General features: G+C 36.9%; 1 protein-coding gene across 2 annotated transcripts in view; it reads left to right on the top strand.

Annotated features, from left to right (window-relative positions):
• The window catches only part of MEMO1 (mediator of cell motility 1), an 88,713-nt gene that overhangs the window by 38,196 nt on the left and 34,888 nt on the right, over positions 1-15,629 (top strand). Inside the window, exons 2-4 of one of the 2 annotated variants that reach the window (XM_079791531.1) lie at positions 1,671-1,752; positions 2,359-2,450; positions 11,400-11,468. In XM_079791531.1, the coding sequence (XP_079647657.1) occupies positions 2,431-2,450; positions 11,400-11,468 (89 nt within the window). In that variant the 5' untranslated portion in view covers positions 1,671-1,752; positions 2,359-2,430. The remainder of the gene's footprint in view (positions 1-1,670; positions 1,753-2,358; positions 2,451-11,399; positions 11,469-15,629) is intronic. The other variant, XM_079791530.1, reaches the window with a different exon arrangement.

The raw sequence follows: 15,629 nt of genomic DNA, 5'->3' as shown, positions 1-15,629 counted from the left end.
CAGTGTGCCTTCAAATCCAGTGGTATTTGAAAGACAAAACACATGTTCTACATTATCTTCATCTATTTAAGGAGACCATATTGCCAAATATCATCCTCTTTGGAAGGACTGAAATTCATTTTTTTACTTGACTGTTTATAGATCAACAATTAAGCAACCATCCTATATAATAAAAGGCTAATATGCAAGCTGTCCCCTCTACCAGGAGTTCGACTTGGAGTTCAACTGGGAGTTTGGCCAGGGGGTGGGGGCCAGCCAGCCAACACCCCCCCAACCCCGATTGGGAGGAGCCGGCTGGACTCCACTGTGCACTAATTCGTATACTGGGCCTCTAGTATACATAATAAATAGATTGGAGTTCGGCTTTAATCTTAAGATCCCTCTGTAGAAATTGGTCCTTTTCCAGAAGAAATGATAAGAAAGCTTGGTTTAGTGCTTAAAATCACTGAGGTTGGTGTCAAAAGAGTGCCTGAATTGGAAGATATTTTCTTTGCTCTTACAAGGTTTTCAATTTCTGTTTCACAAACTTCCTGTAATGTGGAAATATTTAGAGCAATACTTATTTTGTTAATATGTAATTTATTAGGCAGCTAAAAATTTAACTTACTATTTTTCCTTGAGTTAATGAGATTATTTCATATAAGTTTTTTGGTGATTGTTCTTAAATTTAAATTTTAAAAATAAACTACATTGTTTGATTGCCGAGTCAGACTTTTTTTTTTGTATTCTGGCAATTTACAGAGTAAATTGGTTGTCATAAACTTGGCTTGTTTATGAATATATACAGAAGGATTTCCAAATCACTGCACAATTAATCTCAATGGATATTTTGAAAATAAGAATTAGAAGAAACAAAGGGATACTATTTCTTATCCATCAAATTTGCAAAAATTAAAAATTCTGAGAATATCCAATATTGATAAGGATATACGGGAATGAGAATTTTTAACCATTGCTGATGTTGGAGAAATGTAATTTAAACCAAAGCCTCTTGCCATCTCAGAAAACCTCTCTTCAAAGGTAGAAGAGGAAGAAAATTTAATGTTTGAAGAAACATTAATCTAGAATGTGATGCATATCACAGGCAATCTAAGAGATTGCAAAGACCTACAGAGAATTCACCCTTTTATGTAGTTACATACATGCTCTCACGAGAAATTATGATAGCGCTCAAGTAAGAAGACTGATGGCAACATTTGTCACACATAGTTTAAACTAAATTCACTTGGTTGTTGGGGTGACCAAATATATTGTCTTTAGCTAATTGGCTTTATCCAAAGGAAAAAACATATTTTTTATGTTTTGGTGTTCTAAAAAATATTTACTCAATTATTTTCATTCATATACTAACAGTTTTCTGTTTCTTCTTTTATTTTGTTTAAATAACCCCTCAAATTGTACAGCATATTGTTCTGGAATGAAGACTGTTGTAAAAAATAAGCAAACGGATAAAAGCAAGTTTGGTTTAATCAGTATGTGATCTTACCATATTGCTTGCTAGAGACTTTGTATGTAGCTGGTTAAGTTGCAAATATTAACATCCAAACTCATGATCCCACCGCCCATTAAGCTATTTTAGTCCCAATAGGTTTAATGAGGGTTTTGTGTCTTGTGTGGTTGTCTATAGTACATTGCTTTGCTGACTCCAGTTTCCCTTTCTCTTTTTATAGGACCGCAGCTGAATGCACAGCTGGAGGGTTGGCTTTCACAAGTACAGTCTACAAAAAGACCTGCTAGAGCCATAATTGCACCGTAAGTTTTAAGGGTCTTTACCCAGAATATTTTATATGTTAATTGTTAATAAAGAATGAGTATCTGCAGGTTGAGCTATAAACCAAAACCCAAAAGACATAATGAGCTGACAAAATTATATTCAGTAAATTTCATGATTCCCGTGGCTTTTACTTTAACTAAAGGATAAAGGAAATTGGTTACTTTATTTTCTCAGATGCAGTAATTTCAAAATTTATTTTTGGTAATAAAACTGCCTTTTAAAATAGGTGGGCTGTTTACATTAGGTAAACTTGGAGATTTCTGTATTTATTGGTAGAAATGAATAAGTTCTATTTTAAACATTAAAAAGATCTACTTTAATCCAGATAATTTTTAGCTTATAATGAAAAATATGCTTTAACCATAATACAGTGCAATATGAAGTAGCAACCAAAGTTTTGTTGGAGGGATAGATATTTTTGTAATGGAAATCTGTGACTCTTTCGTCTTTGAATGTTAGAGGGCTTTTTAAAAGGACTGAGGGATAGCAAATATGCAGTTAATGATGTGTCAGTGTCTGTTATGAATTCAGTTAATTTTGATTTGGTTTCCAGTGCTAATATTCAAAACACATTGTTTTTTAAGCACATGTTAACATTTTTCTGAGAAGAGTAAAAGTTGGAGTTTGTGGAGTTTCTTCTCACAGCAGCATCTTTTATGACTTCTATTGAGTTAAGGTTGGTACCCTGATAAATAATAAATAGTGAAAATAATAATAGCAACCATTCATTAAACAGTAGGATAATTAAATGATTAAATACACATAAAGAGCCTACATTAATGTTTGGCATGTAATAAGTATTCCAGAAATGTTAGGTATTATGTGCCAAACATTTTGTTAAGTACTTCATTTGTATGTTCTAACTTGATCTCATTTGATAGATACAGGAAAGCTTTGTGACATACAAGTTATTTAATCTCTTGTGCCTTTGTCTCATTAGTATAATTGGAATAATAATAGTAATTCCATATTCTTTTTTTGATGATTAAATGAGCAAGTCTTTATAAAACTTTTAGCATAATGACTTGTAATTATTTATTTAGTCATTCAGCAAATATGTACCAGGCTAAATGCCAAGTACTCTTCTTTGTGATGCTTTTTGAATAAGTCAAAATTACTTCTCTCGTAGTGCTTACATTTTAGTGCCTGGGGAAGACAGACAGAAAACAAATGATTATATTCAGTGTCAGGTGCTTATGGGTGCTAAGAAGAAAAATAAAGCAGAAAAAAAGATTGAGAGTCACATGTGAGCAACTTTTTTATAGGATAGTAAGTAGAGGTCTCCCTGATAGGTAACATCTGAGCCTAAATGATGTGAGAGAGAAGTTACGCAGATACCCAGGGAAAGAGGGTTTCGGGATGGGGAAAGCAAGCACAAAGGGCCTAAAGCAGGATATGCTTAGTGTACTTGAGAAAAAGCAAGAAGGCCAGTGTAGCTGGAGAGGATGAAAAGGGAGTGGATGCGAGGCAGCAGGGACTAGATCATGGAGAAGCTTTGTAGACTATCATAAAAACTTGGGTTTTTATTCCAAGTGAAATGGCTAGTCAAGAGAAGTTTTGAGCAGAAAAGTGACATGATCTGCTTTAGGTTGGAAAAGGATTACTTTTGCCTCCTGTAAAGATATTCTATTTTATGGGAACAGGGAGCCAGTTTGGGAGGCTTATTAGAATAGTACAGAAAAGAGATGACATAATGGCTTTGACTAAGGCAGTGGTTCTCAACCTTTCTAATGCCGCGACCCTTTAATACAGTTCCTCATGTTGTGGTGACTCCCAACCATAAAATTATTTTCGTTGCTACTTCATAACTGTAATTTTGCTACTGTTAATGAATCGTAATGTAAATATCTGTGTTTTCCGATGGTTTTAGGCTCTACAGCAGCGGTTCTCAACCTGTGGGTCGCGACCCACAGGTTGAGAACCGCTAGCAGGGTCACCTAAGACCATCGGAAAACACAGATATTTACATTACAATTCATAACAGTAGCAAAATTACAGTTATGAAGTAGCAATGAAAATAATTTTATGGTTTTGGCCTGTGAAACTGGAATTGCTTTTGTACTGATAAGGGGCAAACGGGTGGAGATGGGGAGTAGAAGTGTTTATGTAGAATCTAGGATTTGACTTGGACCATGTTAATGCTTAGATGCCTATTAGCTATCCAAGTGGAGATTTCAAATGGGCAGCCACATATAACCTGCAGTCTGTTTTGGTGTGTATATCACAGGCTGTAGTTGCCTATGGAGTAAAGTAAGATAGAGAAGAGAAGAGATTAAAGGACTGAGCCCCTTAGGCAAGCCCAATTTTATTTAGAGGGCAAATAAAGATGAAAATGAGCTTTTGCAAAGGAGATACTGAAGGAAGACCAGTGAGCAAGGAGGAGAACCAAGGGTGAGTGTTGTTTCTGGGAGGCAAAAGGATGAAAGATGTGTCAGGGAAGATAAAGGATCAACTGTATCAGATTCTGCCAATTGGTCAAATAAGATAAGGATTCAGAATTGATCATTGGATTTTGCAATGTGGACATTGCTGGTTACCTTGATAAGAACAATATTTGTGGCCCGGCCAGTGTGGCTCAGTAATTGAGTGTTGACCTATGAACCAAGAGGTAACTGGTTCGATTCCCAACCAGGGCACATGCCTGGGTTGTGGGCTCGATCCCCAGTAAGAGAGTGTGCAGGAGGCTGCTGATAGATATTTCTCTCTCATTGATGTTTCTATTTCTCTATCTCTTAAAAAAAAAAAGAGCAATTTTTGTGGAGTGATGGGGATAAAAGCATGATTGGTGTGGATTCAAGAAAGAATCTGATAGTGAAATGAAGATTGTGAATGTAGATTTTTTTTTTGAGGAATTTTGCTGTAAACTAAGGAAATAGGGTAATGGGAATATGGTGTCAGGGGAGAAATTTTATTCAAGATGGAAGATATCAAAGTGTTACAATGCTGATGAAATGATCTAGTGTAGAAAGAAAAATTGATACAGGGATAAGAGGGGAAGTTGGTATAAGTGAGATCCTTGATTGGGTGAGAAACAGTGGATCTCTTTACAGTAACGTATGAGCTATGTTGTATTGTCTTGCCCATTACTTTGTTGGTATTTGATTATTATGGTATGCTACCTTCCTAGTTAAAACTTGTTCTAAATGTGGGAGCTGAGCTGAATAAACGTATAATTAAGTCAAGGTTAGTTATTCATGAAAAAATAGCTGGACTTGTTTCCTTCTTGTAGTTAGTTTAAAATTGAAATCATTGGCAGTGACCTGGGAAATGAAATGTTTGCACATGTTACAAATATATTGATTTATAAAAGATTTACAAGTTACCTTGAGTTTTTTTTTTTTAAACATATTTTATTGATTTTTTACAGAGAGGAAGGGAGAGGGATAGAGAGCTAGAAACATCGATGAGAGAGAAACATCGACCAGCTGCCTCCTGCACACCCCCACTGGGGATGTGCCCGCAACCAGTGCCCATGCCCCTGACCGGAATCGAACCTGGGACCCTTCAGTCTGCAGGCCGATGCTCTATCCACTGAGCCAGACCGGCTTCGGCTACCTTGAGTTTTAAAATGGAAATTTGAAAATAGTTTTGACTTTGGTGTGCGTGTTTTTGCTACATAGTGACTTTGTAATGTTAATGCATATATAGACAACATCCATTTTGTTAACATATGAAAACTAAGTAGTTACGTATCTTATTATATAGTTTCCAGAAGTAATTATTTTCCATTGCAGAGTAACTTTTTTTTTTTATTTGTAGAAAAGTAACAACAAATACTTTATTGTTATATAGGCACAAATGTTTTTTGGTAAGAATATATTATATAGTAATTTAGGACACTTAAAAATTTAAGATTTCTGCTTTTATTTCAAATCAAGCCTATAAAAATACTTAAAATTTTATAAATTCTAGCTCTCTGGAACCAACTTTTCTTAGATTTTGCTTTATATGTATAAATCATATAAGGGGGAACCTAAAAAGAAAAGCTCAGAACCTAGATAGCACACTTTTGAAAGTGCTTAAAACAGATTGCTCATTTTTATATTGATGTAGATGAATTAGAATGATGTCATTTAAGAATAAATATTGACCCGTAAACCACTGTTGATCAAGCTTAATGAATTCTAGCCTATATGACATATAGGCAGGCACATTTGAGGGAATCAAAATAATTTAATTTGATTTAAAAAAATTCTTTGCTTGAACTTAGAACTACCTTACTTATCTTGAGGCCCAGGAGACAGTATGTGTCCCAGGGATTATACTGAAACGATCTCATGAACTAGGAGTTCCAAAAACCTTTCTGCTATGACTGCCAAAATTGTTGTTTGTCTTGAAGTATGCAGGAATATCTCAGCAACCCTTAGAATGGAGCTGTACAGGTATGCATCACTTAAGAAACCTCTTATTGGATATAAAAATATAATCAGATAATTGGTAAGGGGCTTATGTTTTACTATATACCAGATACTATGAATATTGAAGCCCCCCTCATATATGTAAAATAAAGTTTTCCATGTTAGTAACCTAGTAGTAGTTTCATTGTTTATCCTTCTCTGTTTGATTTTTTTACTATATACCTGTATTACTTCTAGTATAAAAATTAGTTTAAAAATGTTGAAAGGTAAGAAACATTTGTATAGGACACCAGGTTGTGTATAGTGAAGCATACCTGTAGAGCTCTTATCAGTGTGTATCATGAGACAATGAATCTTCGTAAATTACTTAGTTAATTTAAGTTACTAGAAGTATGCAATTTTTTATTTCTCACCCTTGTTTATATTAAGCAATAGGTTATTCATGCCAATATCTGAAATCTTATCAAAAAAATCTAGATATGGAACATTATGGTTAGTTTATTCTTGTTTGACTTGAATAACTTTAATAACATTCTTTAGCTCATAGCTTACTTAATTTTTGTGAGATTCCATTTTGTAAAAATAAAATATTCAGAATAATGACTATCTAACCTGGATATTTTGGAGGGATATAATCATCCATTAATATTTCTTACGGCAGCAGGAATCTTGAGGGCCATTGAGCAGTGCCTGTGAAAGGAAATAATGAAAGGCTAGGCACAGAAAATAAAACTGAGAGCGGCATTGTGGAAGCTGCAAGCTTCAGGGCCACTTGTCAGGTTGGTCCCATATGTTCACAGGTGTTTGTAAATTTAGTTTCTAGCTTGCCAGAGCATACTTTAGCTTAAGTAGATCTTAGAAACTTTTCTTATCGCTAGGATCTTTCTATTTCATCTGATCCAGTGTTCTCTTTTCATCTAGTTCAATCCTTTTAATTTGCTTTTTTGCTGCTATTAAGTAGAACTAGTAGTATGAGAACCTGATTTTGTTGAATCCAAATATGCATTCTTTGCTATTCCCTATATTCTCTTTGATAAAAAGCCTCTCATAGAATGTGAGGTAACCTCTTGGCATTACAGTTTATACTATTCACCTATAATCTTGGCAATCTGAGACTGTACAAGGGAAAGTCCATGTCATGTATTATTGGATACTTTTCCTGACACAGGAATTTAAGTTATGCCATGCTGCAAGGTTGCTGCGTGGGAAACTGTCACTTAGCCAGTGCACGATCATGGATAGTGGCCTTGTATCCTCATTTGACTGTATCTCTTTGGGGGCACAGAAATTCTGGACAGTTAGGAGCTGGACTTGCTAATATAAAGGGTCTGTTGTGTAGGATGAAGGGAGAAGCAAAAGTACTCTCTGTTAAAAGAAGGACCTGTTTTTAGAGGTATGGTTTAGCCTAGTGATAAATTGTAGGTATTAAAGTATAATTTTGTATTTGCTTTCATGGGAAGTTAACTGGGAGCTAGGGTGACCTGGAAAAGCTAGCATGGATGACTTTGTGTTTAGGATTTTAATAGCTTTTAAAAGACTGACTGGACATGCTTTTATGATGCATACTCAAAATTATAAAGCTCAGATTTTTATTGGTCTTCTGGCTATTAAGCACAAAAGAAAAAACACTTAGATGTTCCTTAGTGAAGCCTCCTTTAATAAGAGTGATCCCTTAATGAAACCTTGTTTCCACATAAATGTAGAATCATAGATTCTATTAGCAAGAGAAGTGGGCAGGAACAGAGGATTGGTGGTGCGATTTGATAATTATTACTGTGGCTTTTTTCATTATCATATATCTGGGCCAGGGTAAAGGAAAGTATTAGAAATTCTCTTCTTTGACTATGAATGAATTAGAGTTTCTCATGATGAGGGCTTAGAAGGGTGATATATTTAATGGTTTTTTGGGGCAATATATTTTTATTGATTTCAGAGAGGAAGGGAGAGGGAAAGAGAGGTAGAAACATGAATGATGAGAGAGAATCATTGATCGGCTGCCTCCTGCATGCCCACACTGGGGAGTGAGCTCACAACCCAGGACATTCCAACCAACTGAGCCACACTGGCCAAGGCAGATGAGGATCATTTAAAAAAATAGGTCTTCATGTGGTATGATTAATATCTGCATATATGTATTGTCTTTGAGATATGTGTACACCTATGAAACTGTCACCACTATTAAGATAATGAACATATTCACCATCTCAAAAGTTTCCTTGTGTACTTTTGTAATTCTTCTTTCACATCCACTGATGTATTTTCTGTCACTGTACAGGGTGGGGCAAAAGTAGGTTTACAGTTGTGAGTATGTGAAACATGAAGTTCATTCTTATTTATTTATTTTTTAAATATATTTTTAAACTAATTTCAGAGAGAAAAGAAGAGGGAGAGAGAGATAGAAACATCAATGATGAGAGAGAATCATTGATTGGCTGCCTCCTACATGCTCCCCATTGGGGATCGAGCCCCCAACCTGGGCATGTGCCCTTGACTAGAATCGAACCCTGGGACCCTTGAGTCTGCAGGTCGACGCTCTATCCACTGAGCCAAACCAGCTAGGGCTATTTATTAATTATTGTCTTATTTTCCATACAAGCAACTGGAAACCTACTTTTGCCCCACATTATAGATAATTTTTATTTTCTAGAGTTATTTAAATGGAATCATATAGTATGAACTTTTTTGTCTGACTTTTTTCACTTAGCATATTTCTTTATTGATTTTTACCATTTTTAAGCATAATTATTTTGAGTGTATCAGTAGTTCATTCCTTTCTATTGCCCAAGAGTATTTTATTATATGGATGCACTTCAATTTATTTATCCACTCACCTTTTGAGGGTCATTTAGTTGTTTCCAGCTTTTGGCTATTGCAATAAGCAATAAAACTAGGATGTACAAATCTTTGTGTGGACACATTTTTTTTTTTTCCTTATAAGAATGGAATGGTTTGGGTCATAGTGCAGGAGTATGTTTAACTTTTTAAGAATTTGCCAACTGTTTTCCACTGTAGTTGCAGCCATCCCTTGGCCATGAATAAGAGTCAAGCTAAAAATCAATGGAAACATTCTTTGATAGTCAGTTGGCTACATGGAATTTGCAATAAAAAGTATTACAAATATTTCCATTGTTTGTGAATTGTGTGGTACATATCTTTTTAATTAAGTAAAATTTATAATAAGCTTATTTACATATGTATATGTATACATATATATATCTCCCTTCTCCACCTGCAGAACCAGTTATCAAAATTTTACCAATATACCACTGGCCACACATTAATGAGAAAACACTAAGGGAAATGTTTCTAGACATGTAACTTGAATGAGTCAAGAAAGAAAACTGAGTTCCAAAAACAGTTATTCAATCTTACCTAATAATAGACAAACATGTAAATTGACCATTCCTCCGCTACCCCCCCAGCCAATCAGAGTGAGTATGCACATTAACCCAACAAAGATGGTGGTTAATTTGCATACGTAGGCGCCTGGGAACATCCTCGGCACCCAGGTCACTCCGAGGTAGGCCCCTCGTGGGCCCTGAACAGCCTGGGAAGGGCCTGAGCCAGGGGGCTCCTGGGCAGGGGCGGAGCTGGCGATCAGAGGGAGCTGGGGGGCCCCTGCCCAGGCCCCGAGGCTTTAGGCCTGGGCAGGGGCTGACCCGGCAATCGTGAACTACAGAGGAAACACCTTTTCTGACCACTCAGTGACTAAGCTCCCTGTATGCTACTGGTAATGTTCTTCGTAACTTGGGTAATAAGAATCCAAAAAGGTGATCTAGGGTTTTTCCACCACACTCCTGGAGAAAAAAACGAAGGTCCGCTGCTGGAGGCCTAAGAAATGTCATATCCTGCCCTAGCTGGTTTGGCTCAGTGGATAATGCCTCGGCCTGCCGACTGCAGGGTCTGGGTTCACTTCTGATCAAGGGCATGTACCTAGGTTGCAGACTCTTTCCTGGCGAGGGCCCAGGTCAGGGCTCATGCAGGAGGCAACCAATCAAAGTGTTTCTCTCACTTTGATGTTTCTCTCTGTCTTTCCCTTTCTCTTCCACATTCTCTAAAAATCAATGGAAACATATCCTCAGGTGAGGATAAAAAAAAGAAAGAAAGAAAGAAAGAAAGAAAGAAAGAAAGAAAGAAAGAAAGAAAGAAAGAAATGTCATATCCTATGGAAGACACATCCTGAAAAATGTCTAAAGAAAGTTGTCATTTTTTCATGGTGAAGGGACTGGAGTCCGTGTTGATGAAAACACCTTGCTGGCTGCAGTGACTGGCATTGGCTGCAGCAGCGGGGTGATGGGGCTGGCACCTTCCCCTGATCAGCCCGGTCGCCTCCCACAAATGGAGGCCAGACTACGGTTTAGGCCCGCTCCATGGGGAGCGGGCCTAAGCTGTCAGTAGGACATCCCCTGAGGGTTCCCAGTATGTGAGAGGGGGCAGGCTGGGCTGAGGGACACCCCCCCCCCCCCCCCAGTCCATGAATTTCGTGCACCAGGCCTCTAGTAGGTGATAAGAGACCTAATCTGATGCTGAGATCAGAGGATAAGAGGGTTGTGTAATGGAGAGAGAAAATGAAAGGCATAATACACAGAAGGCCAAGTCAATTCTCACTCTCTTTTTAAAAAAAAATATATTTTATTGATTTCAGACAGGAAGGAAGAGGGAGAGAGAGAGAATCATCAATTATGAAAGAAAATCGTTGATATTGATAGACTGCTTCCTGCATGCCCCCTACTGAGGATCTAGCAACCTGGGCATGTGCCCTTGATTAGAATTGAACTCGGGACCCTTCAGTCCACAGGCTGCCGCTCTATCCACTGAGACAAACCAGCTAGGGCCCAAGTCAGTTCTCAACACTGAAGACACAGGGAAGCGAATTGTTAGTTGTAGGTTATTTGTTTTGGTCTGATTTGACTTGTTCTTGGTCTTATTGTTATGTAATACTGTTAGTTGTATTGAAGAGGAATGTTAAAATCTCATACAGCATTAGTGTTACATTAGCCACTTCAAGTAAGCCTTGGTTATCTCCAAATCGAACTTTTCTTCTGACCCAAAAAAATTATTTGATACTTTTTAAAATTTAAAGCTGGAACACAGAACAATTATGTGTTTACTATTATCGTTTAGAAGTTGCATTATTAGTTACATTGCTTTTTAAACTATACATTTGTTATGTTTATCATAATATTACATTTCTTTCAAAAGTTTTTTTCCAGAGTATCTTGTTTTTTGAATCTGATGATTAAGTTTAAAAAATTTTTGTTTTGTAGCCATGCAGGATATACATACTGTGGGTCTTGTGCTGCTCATGCTTACAAACAAGTCGACCCATCTATTACGTAAGTAATATAGAGACGATTTTGTTATGGGATAATGTTGGGAAGTATAATTGCTTTGTCACTGAAGTAATTTGTTTTGTTATTATATCTTAATTTTGTTTCATGTTGATTGTTAATAGTAATACTAGTAATAGCAGTACATCTCTACTAGTAGAGATGAAGCATAATCATTCAAAAGAAGTAACTCACAGCAAGAGTTTAAGAAGCAAGTCTCACCCACAGCCTACTCTTTTTCCTTTGAGCAATTTTTTCAGTTTTTAAAACAAAACTGCTCTTTTTTGTTTCTGTGTAGTGTGCTCTGCACATTGTACTATATCTTTGTTGAAAATTAATTTTAGTAAGTTTTAAATAATAAATAAAATGATGTTGCCAAGTTGATGAGATTTTGGTTAGCCCTGTTCTCATTTTGATGTTGAGGGGCTTTAATAAATATTTCTTGATACATGTTTAATATGCAATTTTAATGAAATTATTTCATGAATAAGAGCAAATAGAAGTTAGATTGTAAAGATTTTCGAAGTTTTCTTTATTTGATCCTGTATCTGTGAACAATTTACCTCAAGGTTAGTTTATGTAACAGCTTTTTTCAAATTTGGCAGAATCTTTATTGATGATGATATGTGCTGGAAGGGTACCCCTGAATTAAATTTTCCTTAGAATACATTAGAGAGATTTGGAGCTAGTATTGGTAGAAGTGGAAAGCTTGTGTTAAATAGTTTGATGGAAAATGAGAATGGAAGGAAAAAGATAAAGAATAGAAAGGGATGAGAACGAAGGACTAAGAAGATGATGGAGATCAGTAAAAAGTGAGGCAAATGGTGGATGGTGATGTAGTCAGCTTATTTTTGTAATTAATACATAATAATCGAATTCTGAATAAATAAATGTGAAGGTCTGAGTGATAAAAATAATAATGGACAGCCATATTTGTATTCTCTTGAGAAAACCCCTCTCTGAGATTTGCAATGTCTTCAGAGTCCTTTGAGAAAACAGGAAAAACATCCTTTTGGGAATTATGTGAAGTATCTACACTAATAAAAGAGAAACATGCAAATTAACCATCACTCTGCTACACTCACCAGCCAATCAGGAGCAAGTATGCCAATTAACCTAACTAAGATAGCAGCCGCCACGGAGCTGGAGCAAGCAAGAGGCTTGAGTTGCCCCTGGCGATGGAGGAAGCCAAGCTTCCTGCCTGCCCTGGCTGGCCCTGGCCTTCGCTGAAGGCTACAAAGTTTCAATTAAAGAAGATAAATAAATCCCAGATACCTGCTTCCAGCTGGCCCTGGCCTCTCTCAAGGAGGGGCTGGGAGCCTGGGTTTCCGAGGGCAACCCAAGTTTCCAGCTGGCCCTGGCCTCTGCTCAAGGCTACAAAGTTTCAATTATAGAAGATAAATAAATCCCAGATACCTGCTTCCAGCTGGCCCTGGCCTCTGCTCAAGGAGGCGCTGAAAAAAAAAGAAAATAAAAGAAAAAAAGCCCCTTACCCAGGCTGGCCACACCCCCATGGGGTGAGGGTCCCCGCTGGGGGGCTTGGCCAGCCTGCAAACAGCCATCAGCCCTCACCCAGGCTGGCCACATCCCCATGGCCCGATCCCTGTAAACGGGCAGTCGAACATCCCTCGAGGGGTCCCTGAATGGAGAGGGTGCAGGCTGGGCTGAGGGATTACCGCCCCCTCCCCGCACAAATTTCGTGCACCGGGCCTCTAGTAGAGGAATAATAAAGAACAGTTCAAGAGCGAAGGTTAAATTCTATACCATTAGCTTCCATTCTTTTCACACTAGTCCATTTTCTACATGTCAATCAGATCATCTTTGTACTCTCCTGCCCTTTGAAGGGATCTTTTACCTTTACATGATTTTTTGTAACATCTTGCATAGGATATTTGTTTATTGAGTTATGTAGATCTTTCAAATGTTGACATTTATCATTCAGTGTCAAAAAAATCACATTTGTTCATGTTACCACCAGTTTCATCAGAAAAATCTTTAACTCTTGGGAAACTGTCAACTTCACAGGGTGGAAGTTTTGCAGAAGTCTAATTTTCACTTAAAAGCTTCAATTTTATCATTGGCAATAAACATGTCAGATTTTTTCTTTGAAGTGGCAAGCTCATTTTGATCATCTTAGGAACTTTCTGCCAACTATCTAAATTGGAATAATCATAATTTGTCTACAGTCGTTTTGCTAGCTCACAACTCAGTCACACTAATGCTTTTCCCTGAGACATACTCTGTACGGGCTTTAAGCATGTAGCATCACAAATTGAATGCATTTTGTCATACAGAATATTTTTATAAAATTGTACTCAAATTTCAAGACTTAATGAAATTAAGTGAAACTGGCCTTAAGAAAAATCCCACAAAACTTGGTGTGGGTGAAGAACATATGACTCCTAATATATTTTGGCTCCATTACCTCGATTGTAATTCCGTTGTGCCATCGGTTTACCCAGCCTCACTTTTAAGTGCAGATGTCATCACAGTGAAGAAGGCACGCAGCTTCCTTGTATTATTATGAAAATGGTTTTGATTTATGGGTCACGAGGAATTCACAGTTCACCGTTTGAGCACTGCTGTGATGCAGGGTGCTTGGATTTAGGTTGTGGTTAAGGTCTGTGTATTAGGTCTCGGGGAAGGTGTCTCTGAGGAAATGTTTTTTAAGCCAAGCAAAAGAAATGTGTGAAGGCTTTGAAGTAGGCAAGGTTATTTGTGTCATCAAGGAACTTCAAGAAGACCAGGATACATAAAGTATTGTGATCAAAGGGAAGAGTAATACAAAAAGGGGCCAGTTTATTTGAGACTTTAGAAGAACCCATTTTAAGGATTTTGGATTTTACTAGTATCCTCTGGCCATGGAAAGACTTTTTTTTTTTTTTTTAAAGCAGGAGAGTGATAGGACCCAATTTATGTTTCAAAAATAGCACTCTGGCTGACTGTTTTAAGAAATTTAAAAAATGATACATTTAGTTTAAGTTCTTTCCATATTTATAGTTACAAAGTCTTTTCCTTTTACTAAAACTTTAATTACAAATAAACTTAGGACATACTTAGTAACTTGATTCAGATCTTTCAGAAAGTCTTGCATGGCAGAAAAAGAGCAAAAAGGAATCTTATTTGGGGCCACACGACATTTTATTCTTTAGCTAAAATAGCTGCACTTGCCATGAAACACCTTTCAAAAATTACTTGTGTTACATTATTTAGAATAAGTAGATGAATATTTATGAGGGCAGACACTCAGGTAACTTATGTATTAGGTGCACAGATGACATTCATAGAAAGTAACTCCATAAAGTCAATTCTCTGGAGGTACTATATGTGAACGACATGTATTTCTCAGAGAATGCTTACTGATTCTCCTCACCCCCATTTTTTCATATTAAAGGTTTCTTTTATGTGTCACAGCTGTGATGACATGGTAATATTAAAAAGTTACTTCTTTAAAGACAAAGCACCTTGCAGTTTATTAAATGTAGAGTAAGTGACATTGCTTTTAATGCATTACTCATTTCTCTCCAAAATGTTTTTATGGCCTTAGTGTTCCTGGATCTTGCAATCTAGCAAGAAAAAAAAAGAAAAGAAAATGTATTATATTTTACTTAGCCTATTAATATTCTTTTTGTTAGCATATGGCTAACAGGGACCCATTTTGCAATTACTACCCGTTTATTGTGCATTCTTTTTTTCTTCAATGATACCTAGCCTCTTTTTGTTTGCTTTTGGATATATCACTTTTAAGGGTTTTATGTTGATGGAACCTCAGCCTCTTTTTTCCTATTATCTCTTAACCAAATGTGGAACTTCACATTAGGGTGAGTTTCTGCCAAACTGGAAAGAAGCTGTTGGGTACACAGTTGGTTAGTTCAGACTGGAGGCAGTTCTTCCCCCGCAGTCTTACTCTTTTCAGCGGGTGGGGGTCTGACAGAAAGGCAAACCAGGTGAGCAGTCAGTCTTCGAGGAGCAGTTAGGCTTTCCCAGCTGACCTGGGGTCTTTATTTCTGGAGTGCTCATCTTTTGGCCACTGTGAGAACCTTATTACACTTACTTAAGAAATGTATTTATACCTTGAGTTAGATTGATATTTTAAAAGTCTTTTCATATTTTAATTATCCTGGATTTCCCAGGAGTGTTCTGATTTTAAATATTCTGTCCCTCTCC

The sequence above is a fragment of the Cnephaeus nilssonii genome (genome assembly GCF_951640355.1).
Source record: "Cnephaeus nilssonii genome assembly, chromosome: 15".
Taxonomy (NCBI): Eukaryota; Metazoa; Chordata; class Mammalia; order Chiroptera; family Vespertilionidae; genus Cnephaeus; species Cnephaeus nilssonii.
This window is presented reverse-complemented; position numbering and strand designations above follow the sequence as displayed.